General features: G+C 41.1%; 1 protein-coding gene across 35 annotated transcripts in view; it reads right to left on the bottom strand.

Moving 5' to 3' along the window:
* The window catches only part of CLASP1 (cytoplasmic linker associated protein 1), a 173,836-nt gene that overhangs the window by 98,529 nt on the left and 52,948 nt on the right, over nt 1-22,359 (bottom strand). The window contains exon 1 of one of the 35 annotated variants that reach the window (XM_019290403.3): nt 17,879-17,998. The exons of the other annotated variants lie outside the window; for them this stretch is intronic. Coding sequence (XP_019145948.1) covers nt 17,879-17,894 — 16 coding nt within the window. The 5' untranslated portion in view covers nt 17,895-17,998. Of the gene's footprint in view, nt 1-17,878; nt 17,999-22,359 lie in introns of those variants that run through there. 35 annotated transcript variants of the gene reach the window in all.

Genomic DNA, 22,359 nt, shown 5'->3' with positions numbered 1-22,359 from the left:
TTTAAATTGCACAGCATTATTAATCCCTCCTGACAGCGCTCTCATTAGCATAAGCTTCAGAGATAAAAGACACAAAGTGGGTCCCTGAGCCCTAGAGATAACAATCAAGGAGAAAGGCTGTTGATGCAGGATGGCTCATGGAGATCTTTCAGAGTCAGAAAACACCTTTTTACAGAGCTGCGGGAATTAGCCCGTAGTCACAGCATTCTGTTCATACTTGAACTGCCAATAAACCACACTGTTTTCCACTTTAATATTAATCCTCTGTGCTGCACTGCAGTGCCAATGTTAAGATTTTGCCTCATCCTTACTGAAGTTTAATTATTTATGCAAATAATTATATAAAATAAAGTGAATTCTCCTGCCTTCATTCACAAGACAGAAAATTCCATTCTGCAGAGGCACAGGAGCTCCCTCAGGTGCCACTTCTATATGCACACATGGCAGGGATGTGTCAGGTTACAGAGCAATCAATGAACCTTTCCCCTCCCTGCTCTCACCTCCATCTCTGCATTTGCTGGAAAACTTATGGCAACAGCCTGGACTCCCTGTGTTTGCAGCAAGCAAATGTCAGGATGCAGGTAGCAGGCAAAGTGGGCATCAGCATCACCCAGCTGCTGGCCATCTATACTACAAACACCTGAGGCAACAGCCTCCTTTACCGGGTCTGTGGTCAGCTTTGCACAGTATTTGCTCTAAAAATTATGTGAATGTGACTAAAAGGCAGAGCCATTCAACAAGAGCAAGAAGTATTTTTTGTTATTTTAATGTGTGAGTAAACTGAAACAGAGCTGAGGGACATTCTCAAGGGTGTGAAGACTTCAGGGCATTGCCAGGGCCTAGATTAAGCTCTAATTCCTGACCAGTTTTTTGTACAGATCCCTTTCTCTTCCTCCTACTAAAGATGCAAGCAGTGCCACAAACGTTTTTTTATTTTCCCAATATTATCTTCAAAACTGCTTTATGCATATTCAAAAAAGGATATTTGCAAATGGCTTGGGAAAAGTAGAAATCACATCACAACATATTAGTAAAAAATACTCTTTAATTTAGTTGTTATTGACAGGTTGCTTGAAGCTTAGCCACACCTGAAATTCAGTTCTCTGTATTTTCCAGGGTTGGTGCCCAGTACTGCTACAGGAAAACAGCAACCAAGACTAAACCAAGCTCCCAGGGAGACACCTGCTGGCGGTGGCCTGGGGCTTATTTGCCAAAACCCGAAGGATCAAGGAGACACCTGTGGAATCGAGAGGTGGTATTTTGTCTTACCTGGACTGCCTATACCCTATGTAAGTTAATTATCAGGCATACCACCAATGTGAAGCCTTCAAATGGACAGTCATTTTCACCAGCGAAAGGCAGGAGCCCCATGTGCAGGCAGGGCAGGTGACTCCAGCCCCACAGCCCAGGTCCAGATTTCCAGCTATTTGCACCATCTGCTGCCATGACATCATAGGGTGAGGCACTTCTCCAGCCTGCACTCCCCAAATGGCATTCCCTGCACAGATCCTTCTGCCTCCTCGGGCAATTATGACCAGTGTAGCTCACCTCGATGCTGACTGCCCCAACACTCATCATTGTCAACACAAGGAAATTACAGTTTTTACTGTTATCACTTATCACTTCTTGAAGGGATGCTCATTCTCTACACACACAGAACACTGAGGTGTAAATACTGACAAGGAGCATGCAGAGCTGTGTTCAGAAGGAAAGAGCATCCTGACATTTTTAGGACAAAGAGCTGTTACAAAAAAAGGCAAAGGCATCTTATTGCCTCCAGTTACACAGAGCACATTTGGGGGGGCAGAAATGCTGCAGATCCCACTTCCAGCCACCACAGAACATCCTGCAAAGCCTGCTACTGCACATAAGTCCTTCAGCAGAAAGCTTTCTAGAAATATCTACAAGGAGATAAAAACGCCACGCTGCAGCCTTGTTTCCTTTCAGGTTAAGTCTCAGAGGATGGCTGGGTCGGTGAAGTTAAGACAGTAAGATGTGCTGGAGGGACCTGGGGAAGCTGCAGAACCCACCCTTTCCAGTACCTTCATTTAGGTTTATTTACAATCATTAACAGAGACAGGTCGCCCAGCACCTCTTATAGCCCCTCCTATGAGATGGTGGGGCATCCTAAACTCTCCAAGCAGCCACCTCTGAGCCAAGAAACAAAATAGGTGCAGTTATCCCTGAACAATGAAGGGAAAAATGAGGCTGTCAACCTACAGCCTGTACAGCCACAGAAAAGAGGAGCCTTCCGTCCCAAGGCTCTCTGCCTGGTTAAGGGCTAATGCAAGAACACGGGTACTACATTGGCAAAAACTGTACGGTGTTACACACATCACACATCAGCAACTCCAACCCAGCATGCCCAGCCTGATGCATAATTAATATACTTTAATTAGATGACCATTTAAAATACTGTCAGATGCTCAGTGGGCAATAATCGTGAGATAAGAATGTCCAAGACGGCAGGAGGCTGAGACAAAAGGAAAACCACAGAAGGGAAACTAGGGAGCAACACTTCCCCAGCCCACATGCCTTTCGAGAAAGATTATCAACTAGTAAAGCAGGCATGACCAGCATGATGACCAGGAATTTCTACCATAAATAAATGCTTCATCTTTATAAAGATGCATATTACTACAGACTGTGAAGACACATATACAAGAAAAATGTACAGACAAGTTTTGTTCATTTAAGAATAATTTAAAGTTGAATTTTATGATCCAGGCTATGCTCTATAGCCAGAAATGGTTACCAAACAGTGGTCTGACATGCCTCTGGGCTCTTGTCACAATGGCTACTAAGTTAAAGAGTTGGCTCTGTGATATCCAGAGCATCCACTGCAGTTGTTAGCAAAGGAAAGGGATGGGGAACCAGATTGATGCTGACGCTTCTCTGGAGTATTCAGCAGCACCGTCTGGCTGCTGCAGCACTCTCCTGATGCACTAAAAAGCACGAGTTTCTGCCTACTCCTAACTAATAAAAGTAGGACTCAGGAAGATTTTAGCCTTGCCACCACTTCAATTCAGCTCCCTGAGAGCAAGCAGAGCCGTTGATAAGCTGCATGCACACAGGATCTTACAAACCATGCTTCAGCACCAGTACACCCGTGCAGATGTTTGCAGCCCATGCCAGCTTCTGCGGTGTCTACACGAGGATATTCGACCACAGCCAGATCTTAGAGCAGCAACCCCTTAGAGCTGGTGAGAAATACCTATTCCCCACTCACACCACGCTCCTTTTGGCAGACACTAGCAGAGGGAAGCAATGGTTTCCTGACAATCAAGCTCATTTGGTTTTTATCCCCAGCGTCTTGAAAGAGAATAAACACAGTAAATGAAAAGCTAGCATCTCACTTTTCTCAGGATCATTGCAGAAAAATCTTACTGTATTTATTATGATCACTCAAGACCAGTGACTTCAAAGGTAGCATAGAAAATGGTTTTAAGATGCAAAACCAGAAAACAGTAGATAATATAGGACAGGTTTTACTTTTAGTGAAAAAATGCTTTTTCAGTAATTTTTAGAATGGGTGTTCACTGGCAATAACTTACAATACTACTCTGCACAGATTTGTGTATTATCTAGACAGGATTAGTTCCAGTTTTTTGATGCGATGGAAACAAAGGCCAAGTACACATGAGGAAGATGATTCCAGGTCATGCAGAAAAATCAGAATTAGAGCACATGATGTATCAGAGTATAAGATTTCCTTTATTTAATCACCATCACATTAGGCTAAATTCTGCTTCCAGCTCCATACATTTGGGATGGAGGTGAATCCAAGAGCATGCAGAACTTTGCAGGATTTTTTTTTTTTTTTAAAGTTGCTATTATCTCAGATTTTCTTCTGTATGGTTTTCAACTGAGCATGGAGAGGTTTTAGTACATCAATTTGATGTACTAAATTGCCTATTTGATAGATACTTCAGTACAGGACATGGTTTCCACGTGGTTGGCTAACAAAACCTAAAAAAACCAGACTGATATTTAATAGAGCTTCAAATATAAGCACAGTCTGAATGCCTGATTTACAAGTGGAAAACTCCAATTCCTGTGATACATCCATTTCTTGGGCCTTCTTCACCCCTCCTTCAGAGCCTCAATTTAAGAAAACCATGGGCTCAAGGAAAAAAGTCATGGGAAAAATGCACCAAAGCCAAAAACACGTCACAGCTTATAAGATACTAACACTGAGCACAGCTTCTGTTTTCCTGAAGCTTGTTTCCTCCACTCCCCAACACCTTCAAAACAAAAGGTAGACCTATGCTCCTTTATCCACGTTCTTCCCTATAAAAAAATCACCATTAGGTACAGCAAATAGAGCAGTCATACTCAGAGGGAGAAAAGCAGATAAAAAGGTAGAGTCAAGACATTGCTGAAATGTTCCTGCCTTTTGTCATTAATTACTTCAGCCTATAAAATTTGATATTCATATTTCAGAGGCAACATGAAATCCCGAGCAAGCAGGGGAACTCTAATGTGCTACAAAGAAGAAAGCATCTTTCCCAAAGTGCTTGCAATATAAATAATGCAGTCATAGCACGGATAAAAATAATTACTATTATTCAGACTTTATTAAAAAAAAGCACTAATATCCTCCTCCTTTTCTTTTTAAAGAAAAAGGGTAGTTAAAGAAACAAGTAGTTATGTCCTTATCTAACATAATCCTGCCCAACCCATTTTTATCTGGCCTCAGTCAGTGCTGCTGTTCACTTTCTCCCCATAGCTCAGCACCCTTTTTCAACCATCCTCAGGTCCCTGCATCTAGGTAAAACTTAAGCCTGTTGTCCAGCCATCCAAAACCATCTGTGCCATGGCTGAAAGTTGGACTTAATAATTGATTCTGATACCACAGTTGGTTGACTTCTTTAGTAACCATCCTGTGTTCTTCCCACATACTGTACGCACAGTAGAAGACTTCCACAGCTGTTCTATCCAAGAAAGAACGATGAAAGAAATCAGTTTTCCCACATAAAGCTACTTTCTGCATCAAATAACAGTATGTCAGGATCAAATAGGAAATTCAAATTGAAAAAATGTGTTGTGGCAGACCAGTAAAATCTCAGTGAATCTGACCTGAACTTTACCAGTTTCTCTGCTGTATCTCCTGTACCACTTGACTCTAACTTATCCATAAGAAGAACTAAACACGGGGACTAAGGGCAGACTAGTTTTGACCTTAATCTCTTAGTTTTAATCAAGTTCAAAACTTGGTAAGAGGTGGTGGAAGCTCTGAATAAACATTTACAAGCAAGCAGAAGGTCTCCCCTGGTTCAAGGGCAAAGTCTGTCAAGTGAAAATGAAGGACAACTTTGCCTCAGGACTCAGACGCATGATCAAATTATTGCTGCTTAACAAGTTATAAGACACCAGCTGAGCCAAAGTAACAGCCCTTGAGATGCTATTAAGCTATGCCAAGTGTAAGGTAATATAATTTAACTTAGCCCTAAAGAAAGAAAATTAAGCCAAGCAGAATCATTCACATTTACCACAAAGAATACAAACACTAATCACAACCCAGCTAAACATCTTACTCTGGATCTACTCATTAAAGACTTTACAAAACAAATGCTGACCTAAATGGAATTGGAGACCTTAAAAACCAAGGAGGTTCCCATGCAAAAGCTGGGAATGCTGATTGCATAAAAAGCCTGGCACGGCCATTTTCACAACTACTGGGGAAAAAAAAAGTCAAAATCACTCATCTCTCCTTAGCACTGACACCTTCTCAGAGGTGATTCTGCCAACTTAGAGAAGCTGATGTGGAACAAGATTGAGACACAGTAGTGAGCACTGCTGGTATAAGTCCCTCCTTATTCGGAAAAGTTACTGAAATCATTATCATCACAGGATACCTAAACCCAACTGATTTCCATCTATATAGATTTCTGGTTTCAGACAGGCACACTTGCTGCCTCCATGCAAGACTTAAAGAAGTCAACAAGTCAAAACTAAAAAGAAGACAACACTTTATTAATACAAGGAACCATTTTCTAAGAGCTTGAGATCTCCCTTTTCCCTAAGGCAAGTCTGGCTGGCACAGTGACTTTGTACATCTGTGACCCTGAAAGATGACTGCAATGATAATTCAAATGGACAAATTAGATAGCAGCTTCTTCCCCCTTGCACTGATTTGTCTATGCTGTAGAGAGCCACGTCCCTTCATATATAACATTTACACTTTATTCCTAAACTGCAAGCTGTAAAGTGCAGTCCTTGTAAAGGCTCAGCTCCTAGAAGCAAGCTGTCCCCTTTTCAGCAGGCTGCCTATGATATAAACATAGAAGTCACCAGGAGAACCACAGACTCCACTACACCGTGTTTCTGCTTAGTTAAATTGCAAAGATGAGTATAAATACACGTTGAGATGAACAGTTCCTACTCTTATTTCAGTTCTAGGATATACAATTCACTCTAAAGCTTAAACTAATTAACCTTAAAACTTACAAGGATTTTTCACTACTTCCCTGAAACACGCATTACCCAACACAGACAAAATCTAAGTAACCAGAGCTTATTATGATACTTGATGCACATTGCCTGAGTTACAGTTTGGGGAGATGGAAATAGCTCTGGAAAGTACAGAGGAGAGGTAGAGATTAAATTTCTACAACACACAGAGAAGGAGGGATAGTGAGTAGAGGAGGGAATACAGGAATCCTCACAAAACACATATTACAGGAGTTCACACACTGTGTGCTTTGTGAGCCATCCCAGGAACTGGTGCATATGCATCTTCTTACTTGTCAGAGCAACTCATATCACACTCAAAAAGCAAGAGTCAGGCATCCCTTTCAGTCCAGTAATTCAATTAAATACTTCCTAGTGACTGAAGTCATGATTCCTTATTCCGCATTACTATAAAGTCACTCCCCACAGCTTGATGTCAAAATAAAATATTACTAAAACAGTATCAACCCAAGAGCTAATTTAAATGCCTAATATTCCCACTAACAATGGCTTCTTGGGTGGTATTTTGTAAGTTGCTAGACACAAGTTCAAAGCCTAGCATAACTATCTAGGGTGATTCAAGGATGACCAACTTAGACTTTCCTCCTGTTCAGTTATGGCATGTACCGTAATGCAGGAAGACTTTTAGGTCCACCTGCTCTCTAGGACTCACAGGACACAGACCTCTGTATTCAGGGGGTGTGGGAGAACAGACAGAAATAAAGATAAAATGGATCCATATTATTGTAATATCCTACCAGTTAGGAATAGAAGAGAGCACATGGGCAACCAACTGCAAAAGCAAGTAGCACAACATTTGAGCAAAAAATCTTAATCGGGAGTAAAACCAGAAATTAATAGATTGCTTTAACCCTAAACAGGCTTCTTTCAAGGTAATTTCACAAATTAAAATAGGGATGAAGTCTGAGACATTCTATTTGGGAAACTCTGCAACAGGTACCCAGGTTGAGATAATGATCTTCAAGTACTTACTGGGCCTTTTACAGTGCAGTAGTGCTGATGAAATCTTTCCCTGAACCCAGGTTTACTGTAAGTGATGACAGGGAAGAAGAAATTTGTTTTCTAAGTTTGCTATGAAGATCATGAGCCCAACACAAGTAGCTGCTATCAGGTCATAGAGGTGGCAAGAGCTGAGGGAAGGAAAGCTCTTTGAAGCACCTTTGAAATCAGAGTATGATGGTTCCTCACATTTGCATGATTTCTTATATCCCCATTTTACTAAGTCTTCATTTTTAGATCATTTTGTTGTCATCTTCCACTCATTTCACATTCTTGTACAGGAGAAAAGGCATGACTCAGAGGAGGTGCAGAAGAGCCCTATTACTCTTTCACAAGAGGCAAAATGGATGATTTTTCTTTGTAAGGGCAAGCTCATCCAGTGAACCCCCTCCTGCCAGTCCTCACTCAAATGACAACGCTCTATAATACATCTGTGTACTGCCTAGCAAAAAAAGGCTAAGTTCAAGGTTATTAAAGGTACTTTGTCTCTCATGGGCTGTAAGGTATCCAGACACACCCGGAATTTACATTCCAGAGCAGGAACTAAAGAAAATAACACATGGCAAAGAATTAAAATGTTTTATTTTAAATACATTTCATTTCAGACACATGAACGGAGAGAATTTTAAAAACGGGACTAAGTTGTTAAAAATGAAATGTGTGTTTGAGTAAAATCTAATGGTTCCTGTACATCATTCGTTTCACAACAGCTTCCCACTCATATGTGCAAAGCTATGCACTTGTATTATATACAAGTAACAAATATCTGGTGGTTTGTGTTTATTAATTATGTAGCAACATCAGGATTCCAGGTGACACCAACACCTTCCTTCCACGAGCTGGAAGAGACACTGAAACCCATCTTCAAATGATAACAACTGGTTACAGGCTTAATCTGAGAGTTTCATTTCTGAACCTTCAACTCTGGGGCTTTTACAGTGACTCACAGGCCTGCAAATACACCTGTCCCAAGGCACACTCAAACCAGTTGTAAAAACTCTTTGAGAGCTAAGACTCACTATTTCTATTTATTCATTCACTAAGTAAAAGGATCTTGGTGCACAAGTAAATTTCTTTTAAAATTATAATACTGCTAAAGATCAATAGTCAGATTCCCTCTTACGCCTTTGCTTTACATTTTCACAAATCAGAAGCAGGAGTGACCATGTGTTATGCTCCGTGTGACTAAGTGTTAATACTTGCTTTGACAGGCAGTATTACTATCTGTTGACACATTGAAAAATGCTCCCAAACTCCCTGACTTAAACACTATCAGGTATGGAAGTGGTAATAGCACAGAGGAGGTGTGAAAGCAGAGGCAGATATGAGCACCAAATTAGCAAGTTTTTTTTATTAGCAGGTGTTTCCAGGCATTGCTTAGACTATCTGAAGAACCAGTATGAACATTAAAAAAATTTGCATGAACAGTTGACTATAACATAAAGAAAACAAAGAAGTGTATCAGTAGTAGCACATGAGAAAATGTCAAGCAGACCAAGTTGAAGAAGAAAAAGCCACATAAATCTTTCTCCACCCAATTCAGTAATTTTTAGCAGGCAATACAGGCTGCTGCTGACTTGTTTAACACAAATAACAGGGAATGCTCACAGGGCACTGCCATCTGTCAGCAGCTGTTACTGAAAACCAAACACAAGGGGCAAGCGAGCAGCTCACAGCACCCTGCCTCCAGATGCAAACAAAATTCAGAAGAAATAGGAATAAAGTGTAGGGGAAAATAATGTCTTATCAAATCCCTAAACCCAAATTCTATGCTCAAATGTACATAAACCTTCAACATTTCCAGAGAAGGCAAGTACCAGTCACAGCTTGACCACTTCAGTCTTTTCACAAGCAGGAGTGCTGAAGGTCCTTGCAGGTACTATAGAAGTAAGAGATTTCTGTCTAGGCATGATTATTCTTCATATGTGGCCAACTGCTTTACCAGGTATCAGTTTATTCAGAGAGAAAAGATTTGAGGCCTCCCAAAACATGAGAGAGGATCAGCCTGGTTCATCTGAAGTTCACACCGTTAACCAGCTTGAGCCACCTGAACTGCTCACCGCCATTACAGATCACTTACCTTAATTTCAAGTAGCAAGAATTACTATTTTGCCCAGACTGGAATTAAATGTCTCAGTTATACAACAGCTATTTACTATTTGTACTATTGTGGCAGCCTGCAGCAATCAGTGACCAGCAGCATCCTGGTTCATTGGATATAGTGTACATCCTATCAGCTCCCTGGATGCTATCAAACACTGAATCCATGCTTAGAAGCCACAAGCCAGCCAGGGAAGCAAGCTTTGAACCATTAGCCTGCATACTAACAAGCACCCAAGGGGCTTTCGGTCCAGCTAAACTGTGTCAGTTGAGCTAAAAAGATGAAATTACACTCATGCTGCTCCTCTGGTGAAAGTCTCCTGGCATGACTTAGTCTGAAGAGTCTGAGAAGGGATGAGAAAAACTTTGCCTCCTGGCACTACGGAGAAAGGAACCCCTAAGTCTCTTACGGAATTAATGCATGTCCTACAAGAACTTGTCTGTTCATGTCTGATTCATGTCCCATTCTCGTTTAGGCTCAACAGGTAACAAGCATGGCTTAACAAAAATGACTGAAAGGTCAACAAGCATCTTGCCAGAATTAAAAAATGCATAAATGAACCACACCACAAACTAAAGATGGTGGCAAAACTTAGGAGTTTCAACTTTCTAAATTAAAATTTCAAACTCAAAGCAATGATAACAAATCAGCCTTAGGCCTGTCCAAGTCCCACTCCTGCAAACACACCACCATGCTGGCAAATCATCTGGTTCTCTTTAACAACCATCTGTGCTTGCCTTCACTTAAAGAATTAGCAAACAGAGGAACTGGCACACGTGAAGCACAGCACATAGCAGACAACTATAGATTCACTTTTAGTTTTGCTCAGAGATTGAAAGCAAGTAAGATCAGGGTTTTTTAACTGGGAGGAATGAATTTCAATAACACCTTTACATAAGCACGCCCATAAGAAGTCAGTGCTTCAATTAGCATAAATTCAAACTCTTTGCCTTGCCTCTTTTTCCATGCAAAGCTTCAAGGGTCCCCACTATGCACTCCCTCCTCTTTACAACCTGGAGACTGAATTGATGAAGTCTTCACTGAAAAGCAGAACCAAGAAAATGGGCTGGAGAACTTCCAGTTCCTTTTTATAGTAATTTTGTGTTTAGTTTTTAAATATTTGGAACAGGGTCCTTCTAATTCATCTGAAAACCCCCTCCCACTGACACAAAGAACCACTGATAATTCCTGCCTGGAACAGGGGTGGGTTTGTTGAGGTGGGAGTTGGTTCTTAGTCATCTAGATTGCATTTGAACCAGGCTTACTTAGCTTCCTTTTCCAAATATTATAAGGAAAGAAAGTAAAAAACTTTACTGAGATGAAGAAAATGCATTAAAACATCCTGAGTTGCAAGAAGTATTTAGGTTGTCTACATAGGAAAGAGGAATACAGAGCTCTATCTGCAAAATAAAGTTTAACATTACAAGTAAAGGTTCAAAAGACTACTAATAATAGTACTTTGAAGAACAGCATGAAGATTAAATGGAACAAATTACAGCTCAACTACTAATTTGTAGCAAACTGCTCTTCTGATAAACAATTAGGATATATCCACATTTAAATATCAAGCTTTAAATTCTTAATATTAAAATCAAAGATCAATCTGCCTCTTAATGCTTCACTGAAAATGCCCATGTGCAACTTGACAGTCACACTGATGACAGACCAATAAAACTAAAGTGAAGCTTTATCACCCATTCTAGCATAACACCATATCAGCAGAGGATGTGAATTAAATGATACAGGCTGCCATTTATAGAAGTGCCTCTGTTGTGGCTTGCAGCCTTTTCATGCTGACATCAGGTTGTGCTGTTAGCTGAGGTCACATTCTCTTCTGCCTTTAGCCCTGTTACCACCCTTGATAAACTGAAGTGCTGGATGACAGACACAATCTCAAATGACACTGGCAAACCTTGCCTTCAGCTTACTGACAAACACACAGCTAGAAAGTACTCAGTAAAAAAAACACTGAACCAATTTGAAGATCTTCCGTAACTACTGCCTCCTATAGGAGGAAAATGAAATAATGGCATAATTTAGGTAAAAAGGGACCTCTGAAGGTCAAGTGACCCAATCTCCTTCCAAAAGCAGGGCTGACAAAGTTGTATTGCTCGAGGCCGCATCCAGACTAATTTTAAAAACCTCCACAGATGAAGATCCTCTAGGCAACCTCTTCCAGTGCTTCACTTACTATCTTCAAAGTGCAGAAAAATACCAACTCATGGGAAAAACGCCCAAGCATAGGGCTGTCCTCTCAGTCCCTCTAGTTCGTGGATTACTGGAACCTGCATTAAGACCAACTGAAAATCCCTCAATGAAAAAAAATCTTACTTCTAATTCAGAGGTTTTCTGGAATTAGTGGTCTATGCACTATAGGTACAGGAAAGTCAAGATTCAAGCCCAAAATTTAAAAGATGAACTGCTCATCACAGCTTTTTACTGGCATTTGCCCTGTGTGTAGTTTCACAGAAACCCCTTCCATGCCATTAGGGAGCAGAGATCACCTGCTTTCAAACACTGGGTCAGACCATTGCTGGCCAAGGGTGCAGAGTGCCATCAAACACAGTTCAGGTACATTCTCATCTCTACCTGGAGCTATTTACCATTTTTAGGGCATGTAAAACATGCTGTTTCAGATGGCTCTGTGATCCAGCTTTCCTGGGAAGAAGCTGTGGAAAGGACCAAACCTCACGTGCTCACACTGGAGGCCCTAAAGGGAACATCCTGCTGCAGTTGATGGAGTGCCTGGCCTGGTTTATACAAAAGACACAGGACCTGGCACAGTCCACCTCTGGCACAAAGCTCCGAGGGCCCCAGTATCCTGCCACACCTCCCACACTTTCAGGCAGAGTGAACAGAGCTCCTCATACTATGCTGCTACAAACAAGAAACAGGATAAAAATAGGGACAAGACTGCTTTAGAGCCCACGATAATAAATAGGCTTCAGGGAGCAACATGAAGGGAAGCAGCAAGCAAGGAGCACAATGTGCATACAAAGACCCAATACAGAGTCTTTGGAGAAATCCCACTGCAGTGAGACAAAATCCAGTGCACACATCAAAAAGAAAAAAAGGAAAGAAAAAAAAAAAAAGACATCTAAGGAAAGCACTAGAGACAAGTATGGAGCTTCTTAAGGGGGAGGGAGCAGAGAATAAGCTTCACTATGCTGGTGCATAAGTATTTTGCCTGTGGAAGCTTGGGATCAGATCTTATTTCTCCAATGAAAAGGAGAATGATTGTCTCTCCACATCACAGAAGCTCCATGTGATTAGAACCCTCTGCAGATTCAGCTCCTGCCCAGCACAGAGCTCAAACAGCATGAGCATAAATCGGAGTTGAAGTGCACTGGCAGAGCTGCAGCAGGAAGAGGCGTGCCCAGCCCTGTCTCCCCAGGTCTGCCTCCAGGATTGCCCCTGATCCCAGCAGGAGCTGGGGGAGCTCAGGGGAAGAACCATAAATGATGGAGAACAGAGTTAGCACCCATTCTTCATAAAGCAGCCCTAATTAGAAATGTCAGGTCTTATTATGAGCCAGCGCTCCACTAGACAGGAGCCCCATTACTCAGGAGAGATGTATGTGGAAGACATGCATTTCTTAAAGATGTATACATCTTTCCTCTACCCACACCACAGCCAAAGGGAACAGTCTCATTACATGGGGGTGAAGGCAGCACCAATGCTGCCAACTGCATAAACACTAGCAGAAGCAGTGCCAACACTGTTTCATACCTAAAACTTCTATCTCCCCCTTCCCTCTGGAAGGCCAGGAGCAGTCATGCCTAAAATACTCATAACAAGGCTGTTTACAACATAGTCTACCAGCAATTTTCATAGGGGCCTGTTCATTTCCCATTGAAATCATTATAAAGAATTCATTAGTATCAAATGGAGCATATCTGGAGTAAAAAAATAGTGTAAATTTCGCTCTTCTACCTCTGCATTCAAGCATTCGTCTGCAATGAAGCCCAAATACGTTTCATATTCCTTAGACATCAGCATCTGCATCTAATACCAGAAACATCCATGTCAAGCATCTAAGGGATTTTGTGGGGCACTGACAAGCTCTGAGGGAAGGCAAGTGAGGTCTGTGACAGTAAAGGGAGCAGCTCTGGAAATGTGGTTGCTATAGGTTTTGCCATGCTTGAAAAAAGCAGGTGACACTTTACAGTGAACAAAGGTATTTCTCTCTTCCTCTGAGGTGCGTTCTTTGTGATAAAATTCACCTGGCTTGACTCTGAAGGCCAACTGCAAAGCAGCAGCCATTAGCAGCTTTCCTCATGAAGATTTGTCTGCAGTGAGATCCCTGCAGGCTACACGTGGGGTGTAAACCTAGCCAGGATTATTCAGGGCTGTCTGCAGCTTTGGGGCTTCAGGGGAATAAACAAAAAAAGAGACTCAAACTGCTTTGCACAATGCAACAAAAGGATTCTTTTGACAGAGCAGCAGGGCAGAATTAATTCCTTCAGCAGGCAGAAGAAACGCAGCCATTATGCAGCATTTGCTGTCTTAATACTACAAAAATAGGATGCATTTACTTATTATAGCTCAGTTTTGTTCTATTTCACATCACTGTATCTGAGCTACAAACAAACTACTTCAGCCAAACATAACGGAGGAGGAAGGCAGTGTAATGCCAGACCAGGGCCAAGTACAGACAATGCCTTCACTGTACTTCCCACTGGAGTAACAGACCCACACTTGTCCACTCCTGCATTTTGAAAAAGCTCCTCTTCGTGCCCCCAACTCACATAGCTGTAATGGCAGGTTTTGTTCTATCACTGCATGTTAAAACTGGATATACCATCTGTATTAATAAGTCTTCCTCAGAAATGGACTCAGCAGTCTGATCTCATCCAGCCTAAGGTCAATGATCTGAAAATGAAAAGTAACTAGGTACAAGAAGATGTTCAAGCCTCCAAGCATTTGGTCTCAGGATCTTTAGAAATCAACCAGGGGCTCTTCAGTCTAGACACTTTAATAAAACCTCACAGTTATGGAAGCTGCAGCTACTGTGGTTACAATATACAAGGACAGGGATGTTCTTTGTTGCTGGTAGGAGAAATACACATTTCATGTACTTCTATTGCCCATAAAATCCTATCCTGTATTTCACCAATTACCATAGAGTGACTGCTTTCCTCAGAGGCTGCTAATTACAGCCGCTAAACGCAGTCCACTTGTTACACGCTCAACCTGAAAACAAATCTCATCAAGTGAACAAGAGCAGCAGCACAGGAATTCATCAAAGTGCTCCACAAGAGGTGCAAGAAATTTAATCTCTTCCCCAAGCAGTCTTTGGGGCACCACGGAGGCTGCTGATTAAGGACAGCAATTGAATTCTAACTGGGACAGTGTTTCTGTATAATAACAGCCCAGAGCATTCATTCATTTAAAAGTAGTTATTAGGAGACTACTCTCCAGAACCCAGCACCCAGCCAGCATAGAGAAAGGAGAAAGAAAGACACCTACTCCTCTACCACTTTCTTGGAAACTGAACTATTTGCAAGCCTCAGGCAAGGACTTCTATGTCAAGAACAATTTTGTGATTATTTTCATAGCAGCAGAAAGCTTGTGATACATTCACTTGTGCTCACTGAAGTACTCTACTGTGCACCCCCAACAAGTGTTGAAATCAGTATGTGTGAAACACAAACACAACCCAAATAAACTTCATGAATCTGCACAGTATACAACTATGGAATAGTTTCTACTCACACCAGATTGCCCTCAGTCTTCCTCTAGGATATTTGAATAACTTGTACTCCCATCTCTCAGAGAGTTGCTGAGAATTAAAAGGCTGACTTAAAATCACTGCTATATTCACAGTGATCAATATGTGTGTGCACGGGCATGTGTATGAACCATCCTACTAATAAACTTGCCCCTGGAAGATTCTGGGTACCATAAATGACAAAGCTAAGCAATCAAAACCATAAGATTTAGTTAGTCCTTTCATGTAGAAATGTCACTGGAGTTGATACTGCTCCAGCTTTAGTCCCAAGCTGCTTCTAACAGAACATGCACAAAGGAGAGCCAGCCAGCTGGGAAAAACAGCACAGAAGATACCAGGAAACTGGTGCAGAGGTTTTAAAGACAATGACCACTGCAAATTTAAGGCTTTGTTTTAGAGGTGAAACCAGCCTGACACAAAAACACATGAAAGAATTTGAAGGAAAAGACCATAGCAGAGAAAACAGCAACTACTAAGCATTCCTGAACTGTGACCACCTCCGCAGCTGTACCAGATGTTACTGCAGTTTCCATGGGAGGGAAGGGTGTAGGATTTTTCATTCTAATTCTTTATGAACACTGGACTGTAAATTAATCCTTGCAATGTGTTCTAAGATGCATGTGTTCTCTGAGGCAACCACTGGGGTCGCTCAGATCTACATGATACTTTACCAATGGGGAAGAAGAGAACAGGCCCTGCATGAAGAAATTCATCTCCAGAAGTGCAAGACATTCATGCATTTAACTTCCATCAGTAGTAATGGAATGGTGCATGTTCATCTTCTACTCATGAAGCCCACACTAAACAGCAGCATTTCATCCTTTAGCTGCCCACTCCTTTAGCCTGTATTTTACACGTCTGTTAGTGGTGCTGGTAGTAAAGTGGTTCTGCTTACATACACCAAAGCTTTGGCAAAAGAGCGTTTGTGTGTTCATATAAAACCATCAGGCTTAGGGGAGATGATGAAACACACACAACCAGAGTAACTCTGGTCTTCTTTGCAAGGAAATCCTGGGTCAAGGTACTTTGGATTCAATCCTGAATTCACAATACACTAACAAATTACACACTTACTTTTCTTCTGACATTTGCTGCTGTGACAGTTCAGACAACCAACAGCGGCCTGGAGGTCAGACATTTCTCAGCTGATAAGACCAGCTGGAGTACTGCCCCAGGCTCTTCATTCCACCAGATGATCTTTTAAAGCTGAGAAGTTCCCAGCATGATGAAATCATCATGCTTCATTGACAACAACGAATACATGCTTGTTTTCTTTAATAAGCAATGAAGTACATTAATTATTCAACACAATTCCAGCTTTAGAAAAATCATGGATTATTCTCAAGTCCTCTTTTGACCTGGACAGGAGGAGCCAGAGTGCAAAGGTCTCTCAGCTGTACACGGTGACACTATCCACTGACAGGTGATGCAGTTCATGAGGAGGAGGAGAACCAGCCCAGACAGGTTTCTGTATTTATTTCCTGGCATTGGGAGGCATTTACTGATGGTGAACAAGGAACACCACACACATGCTTCCTCTGAAAATACATGCAGTAATTGCCTTGGAAAACAATGTTCTAAAAGGTTAAAATAAAGATCTGTCCATAGAAATGGCACATACTGTAGCATGCAATATTCATTACACAGCATTCAATTTGCTCAGGAGACTTCCATGTTCTCTTACAAAAAGAGCTGCCAATTAACTCACACCTTCAGACAATAAATACCAATACAAAATCAAGGTCTATAAAATTCAGATACTGACCTACTCAGACTTCCTAAAATTAGTCTACTACATCCACAGTATAGTAAGGATTTCAGAAAGACAACAGGTACACTGAATCGAGAGAAAAAGGGGAAGAAAGTAAATGCAGTTTTTGCAAAGATGGGTAACAGAAATCATCTCTGAAAGCTCAGATAAAAAGCACAGGCTTCTTATGTAGCAAAAATAAATACAATATATGCTTCTCTCCTGTAAATTAATTCTTCACAGGTGAAGGGATACAGAGCTCCTCTGCCTTTCCATTTCACCTAGTCCCCCCCAGCATCACCGACTACCACAGATATCCTTTCTGTTACAGAAACGCAGTTACAACACAAAAATACAAGTTAAAAAAAAAAGTGATGTCTCTATTTGGCACATTCTTGGAACTGTGATTTCATGCTAATTCAAAAGTACTCACAACCAATTTAAATAATCTTCCCAAGTGATGCTGCAAAAGGAAGCAGTTAGGAAATGGAAGTCTCAATGATCACTCAAAAACAACACAGACCAGCAAGGGTTTCTGAAAATTCATGTCCTTCACCTCTCTCAGCCTGTTCTGGTCTCTTATATATGCACATATCCTCTTCCCTCATCCCATCGAACAGATCATTTATCATATTTTATAGAATCTTAAACTGAGCTTGATGACACCAGGCTACAGATGCTTGCAGACTATTTTTCTGAAGTTCCACTTTTACTGCAAGATTGCTTCAGTCTCTTCACACCGTTAGAAAGAAACGGAGCAGTCAATACTCAGACACTAACAAATAAACACATCCATCCCTGTGGCACATTCATTAGCACCTACCTTTCCCTGTAGTCATTCTCTGCAGTGCTGGGGAGCTGCTGGGGAAGGGCACTGTGCTCGGGAGCAGCCCCACAGTACATGTCTCTCAGTACATGTCTCTCAGCAACTTAACCACCAGCAAACTCGCCACCCTCCTACACCACTTTGCTGTGTGACCTAGCAGGCGACTGCCACGTCTCCTCCAAAATAAAAGCCTGTTCAGCATTCATCTGAGCTCTATGTGCCCTCCTGTGCCTGTTTGCTCACACCCCTCCCCTTCTACACTTGAGAATTTCAGCAATATGCTTATTTACAAAGCTGTTAGAAAGGGAGTAGAGCTCCTCTTGTCCATTTCCACCTTCCACAAGGATGTACTATCGGTTAATGGTGTTCATTCAAATATCACTCAGACATTACTGCTCTCACAGCTCCCACACAGGTGAAGAGGCATTTACTTGCTTTTTTCATGCCCTAAAAATGCTGAGCCAATGAAATCAATTTTCTACTTCACTTCCTATTTCAACTTGAAAACTGTATTAATAGAGAGCAAGCCATAATGGAAATTAAATTATACAAGGAGGTATAAATGCTAAAAAAGCACAGTGCAGCATTTATTGGTTCAAAATATTTCTGTTATCCCAGACAGTTGTCCCTCCTTCCCATCTGCAATTCTGCTGCTTGGATGTGTGTTGACAAACAAACAATATTCCACCCTCAGATGCATGGCATTACTTGGCAAATGTGGGTGATTTTCCTCTGTATAATAAATATCAAAATAGCTTCCAATGACTCAGCTTTATTACCAGCAAAACACAGGAATCTAAAATAGCTCCAGTTTTCATCCAATAGCATCCAAGTTCTCAACTTCACAAACAGAATTCATTTAGTAAATAGCGTATTTGTCTTATACACCCTCCCAAATATAGAAGTAGATCTACTGAAAAGTAGCATTCTCCTTCTTCATAGATTTTCAGTAATTGAAATTATCGCATCTTTTATTTTAGCACTGTTTTAATTAACTTGCTTACTCTTAGAGCACACACCCATGCAGTCAACTACCAAAATTGCATCCTCCCCTCACCTTACTCTGTGCAAGTATCCGCGGGGGAGAGATCTCAGCTCCAGAATTCTGGCTTTAAGATCTCCTGCTTTGATTTCCTTCCAGCCCAAGACCACTACCACCTCCACTGTCCCTAATCTTTTTCTTCTGAGTCAAAATTCAGCATCAACAACGAAGTTCAATGCCCTCCCTGTCCATAGTAACACCACCACTATCCCTTCATGCACAAATATAAACGCATCTCCCAAAAATTGTGTGACTTATATAAAAAAAATGAAGGTTTACATCAAAGAATATCATATTAGGATATCACAATGATCAAAAGCTAAAAAAACCCACTGGAACATTTTGGTCGCTAATAGCTTTGGTTTGGGTCATCGATTCCTATCAGCCTGTATTTTTCAGTAGAAAATTTATTTTATTCTTAATCTGTACTGAAACTTGATTATAAACTCTTCTGGAACTCAAATCCATGGAAAATCTGTACAGTTTATGTTAAGGTGCTTCCAGATAATACCAAGGAAACCCATGCAGCATGAATTTCTTGGAGTGTCTGTCCAATAGCCTCTCTCTGTATCACATCCAACTAAAGATCATCACACAATGCCAATATAAGACAGCAGCAGACTAGCTGGCAATTACTGGCTCTTTCATGCTGAAAATGTATTTGTCCCAGGGGAATAAGGCATCTGCATAATTAGCAAAAGCAGTTACACAGAAAATAATTAGCTTGCTGAAAACCCAAAGGGGGAAAAACTATAATTTTTGCTTCAAGAGGCTGACTAATTATATGCCAAATAACAAAACAGAGATGCACTGAGAATCATCGAGAAATCCAGCATGGATTTTAACTTCATATTCTAGCTATAAGGGCTGCTGGTAGCCTAGCAACAAGCAGCATACTTGGGCATGCCAAAACCTCCTCTGACTTAATGAAACACTTCAGATTACTATGCAAACCTCCCCCACCCCACTATGCATTTGATTCTTGTGTTACTAAATGATAAAAACAAAGCCTAGCCAAAAAAAAAAAATCAAACCATTTAAGATAAACTCAAACAAACACTAATGGACCACGGTAGAGAAAGATAAGCAAATACAAAAGATGAATTATTTTCAGAGACTTGAAATTCGCAGTCCGATTAGAGTTGATTCATTAGATTTCTTCTTCGGGTTAAGAAAATGTCTTATTATTTTAAGCAACTTTTCTAGTAGTCTCTGTAAGATTTCTGTTTATCTGTGTCTTGGGAACCACTAGATATGAAACCTTTAACAACTTAGAGCAACTTACTAATCTCCAAAGTACTCCTGATATACAAATAGCATTGCTGCAATTCCTTCTTTTTACTTGAATACTCAGTGAATTGGTAGAGGAAACTGTTATCCCCAAGTGTAGTCTCAGAGCCAAGAGACCAGTTTTTACTGTGTTCCACTATTGCAGAAGCCGCAGCTGCTGTCCCAACTGCCCAGTACTCCTGTGTTCTGTGATAAGACAAGTTTGACAACCACTTTCAAGTCTCATTGTCATTAGCTTAAGTCTGTGCTCAGTTATGAGTGACCCTTCAGCCAACAGCCTCCTTTTGGTTACCCACAAGAGAAGCACATTCACATATTCACCCATCCAACCATTCTGCCAGATTCAAAGGGTTAACAAGACTGAGCTGTTTCCACTATTTCCTGAGAAAGGCAAATCTTTTGCATGTGCAATATCTATCACCATCCTCCCTGGTGACTCTGACAACTGCTGAAAGTGTCACCTTTGTTCAGAAAGTGTCAGGGACACAAGAAACCTGACAAATTTAGCTTGTCTTTAGGCCATAATAAACTTGTGACCATGGGTAAAGATAAGCCTGCTTTTGCTGGCTTACACAACCTCAAAAAGATAAACTGAAAGTTGCACAGAGCTGTTGACACACGAGATAGGATGAGCATGTAACACTGTATTTGTACTGTCCTTGGAGGGCAAGGAAGAAGCAACAAACCAGCCTGTGGCGCTAAGGGAAACCAAACCCTCCCCTCAAACACACACAAAAGATGCTAGTAAGTAATGTTATCATTACTATCTTCACAAATGAGAACTGATTTAATTCTGCAACTATAGACTTTTTCATTTCTAGGGAAGATGAAAAGGGTCTGGCAGAACAAAAAGAAACCCTACCCTTTGCTCTCTTTGACCCTTAGCACTCCTCCGCTCTTCCCGTTCCCCCAGGCTACTTTTTTTGTCTCAATGTCCGTACAGCAGATTCTACCACGGAGAAATCCTAGCACACACACAGACTCCAGGGACTGCATCCTGCCCCAGCACGAGCGAGAACAGCGAGACATCGGAAGATCAGGTTAAGCAGAGTGAAGAATACAGGAGTACTTGTGTTGGGAAGTACTGAAAGCCTGTCCATGGAGTCAAAGACAGGAGACGGGGATCATAGGGTCTCAGGACCCTGATGCACAAAAAGGATACATTTTCCATTGAAAGTGACAAAGGGGTATAAAAGAAAAAATAATTTTCAATAAAGCCTAAAAGTAGATTTGATACAGACCGATGCTTTAGATGTAGCAATAAATCTCAGATCACAAGTCTGCCTCCTCAAAACACCAAATAACAGCAATCTACACAGTACAATGATGCATCAAATTGCTTTATCTTTTTTTGAAAGCCCATTCTATTCCACTGCTAGTAAGACAAAAATTCCACCTTAGCCTAGCCAAGTGGAAAGCAAAGAAGTTGAATCAGCAATAAATCTCTTTCAGTTTGAGTAAGGGTTTCAGAGAAATCACCTGGAAGTTGGGAACCTAAACAAGTGTGCTAAGGGATTAAATATTTACTTCCCCTCCCACCTGTTAAAAAAGAACAAGGACATTTGTTTCTCAGCTGCACTTTTTTTACCCCTGTAAGCCTCATCCACCTGTAGAGACAAAATACCCCCATATTATGCAAAGGTGTAATTTTAACCCATTCCACCACAGAGGAGCCTGTACTAGGTCTTCATCATTCCCAAACATACAAGAGAATACATCGCATTTCTGAATAATTAAAACTATAACTTCAGGATTTTCAAATCAGTTAATTTTATTGTTTCTGCAGGGATGAAGTTTACTGTGTTGTAAGATGTTTATGGCAAGGAGAATAGTGCCCAGAAGTGAAAAAGGTATTTTTTCCAATTTAAAAGAGCAAAGACCTCTCCGCTCTCTTGATTTCCAAGAGCATAGTGGGAATGACTGGGAACGTCACTTCCCCTGCTCCTGGCCTTGCAGAGGGTGTGAGCTTCATACGAACCCACAGTACTGAACTCAGGTTCTTCATCTGCTCTACTCAACTGTTGGCAGAAAGATGCATTTCCTCACCAAGAATTCTCTCAAAAATCTATTATTAAACAAGGAGTGATATCTATTAAAATTACTTTCTAGCCCGTAAGCTTATCTGTAAACACAGTAATAAACACTT

The sequence above is a fragment of the Corvus cornix genome, chromosome 7, assembly GCF_000738735.6.
Source record: "Corvus cornix cornix isolate S_Up_H32 chromosome 7, ASM73873v5, whole genome shotgun sequence".
Lineage (NCBI taxonomy): Eukaryota > Metazoa > Chordata > Aves > Passeriformes > Corvidae > Corvus > Corvus cornix.
Note: the sequence above shows the minus strand (reverse complement) of the source record. Positions and strands in the feature narration are given on the sequence as shown.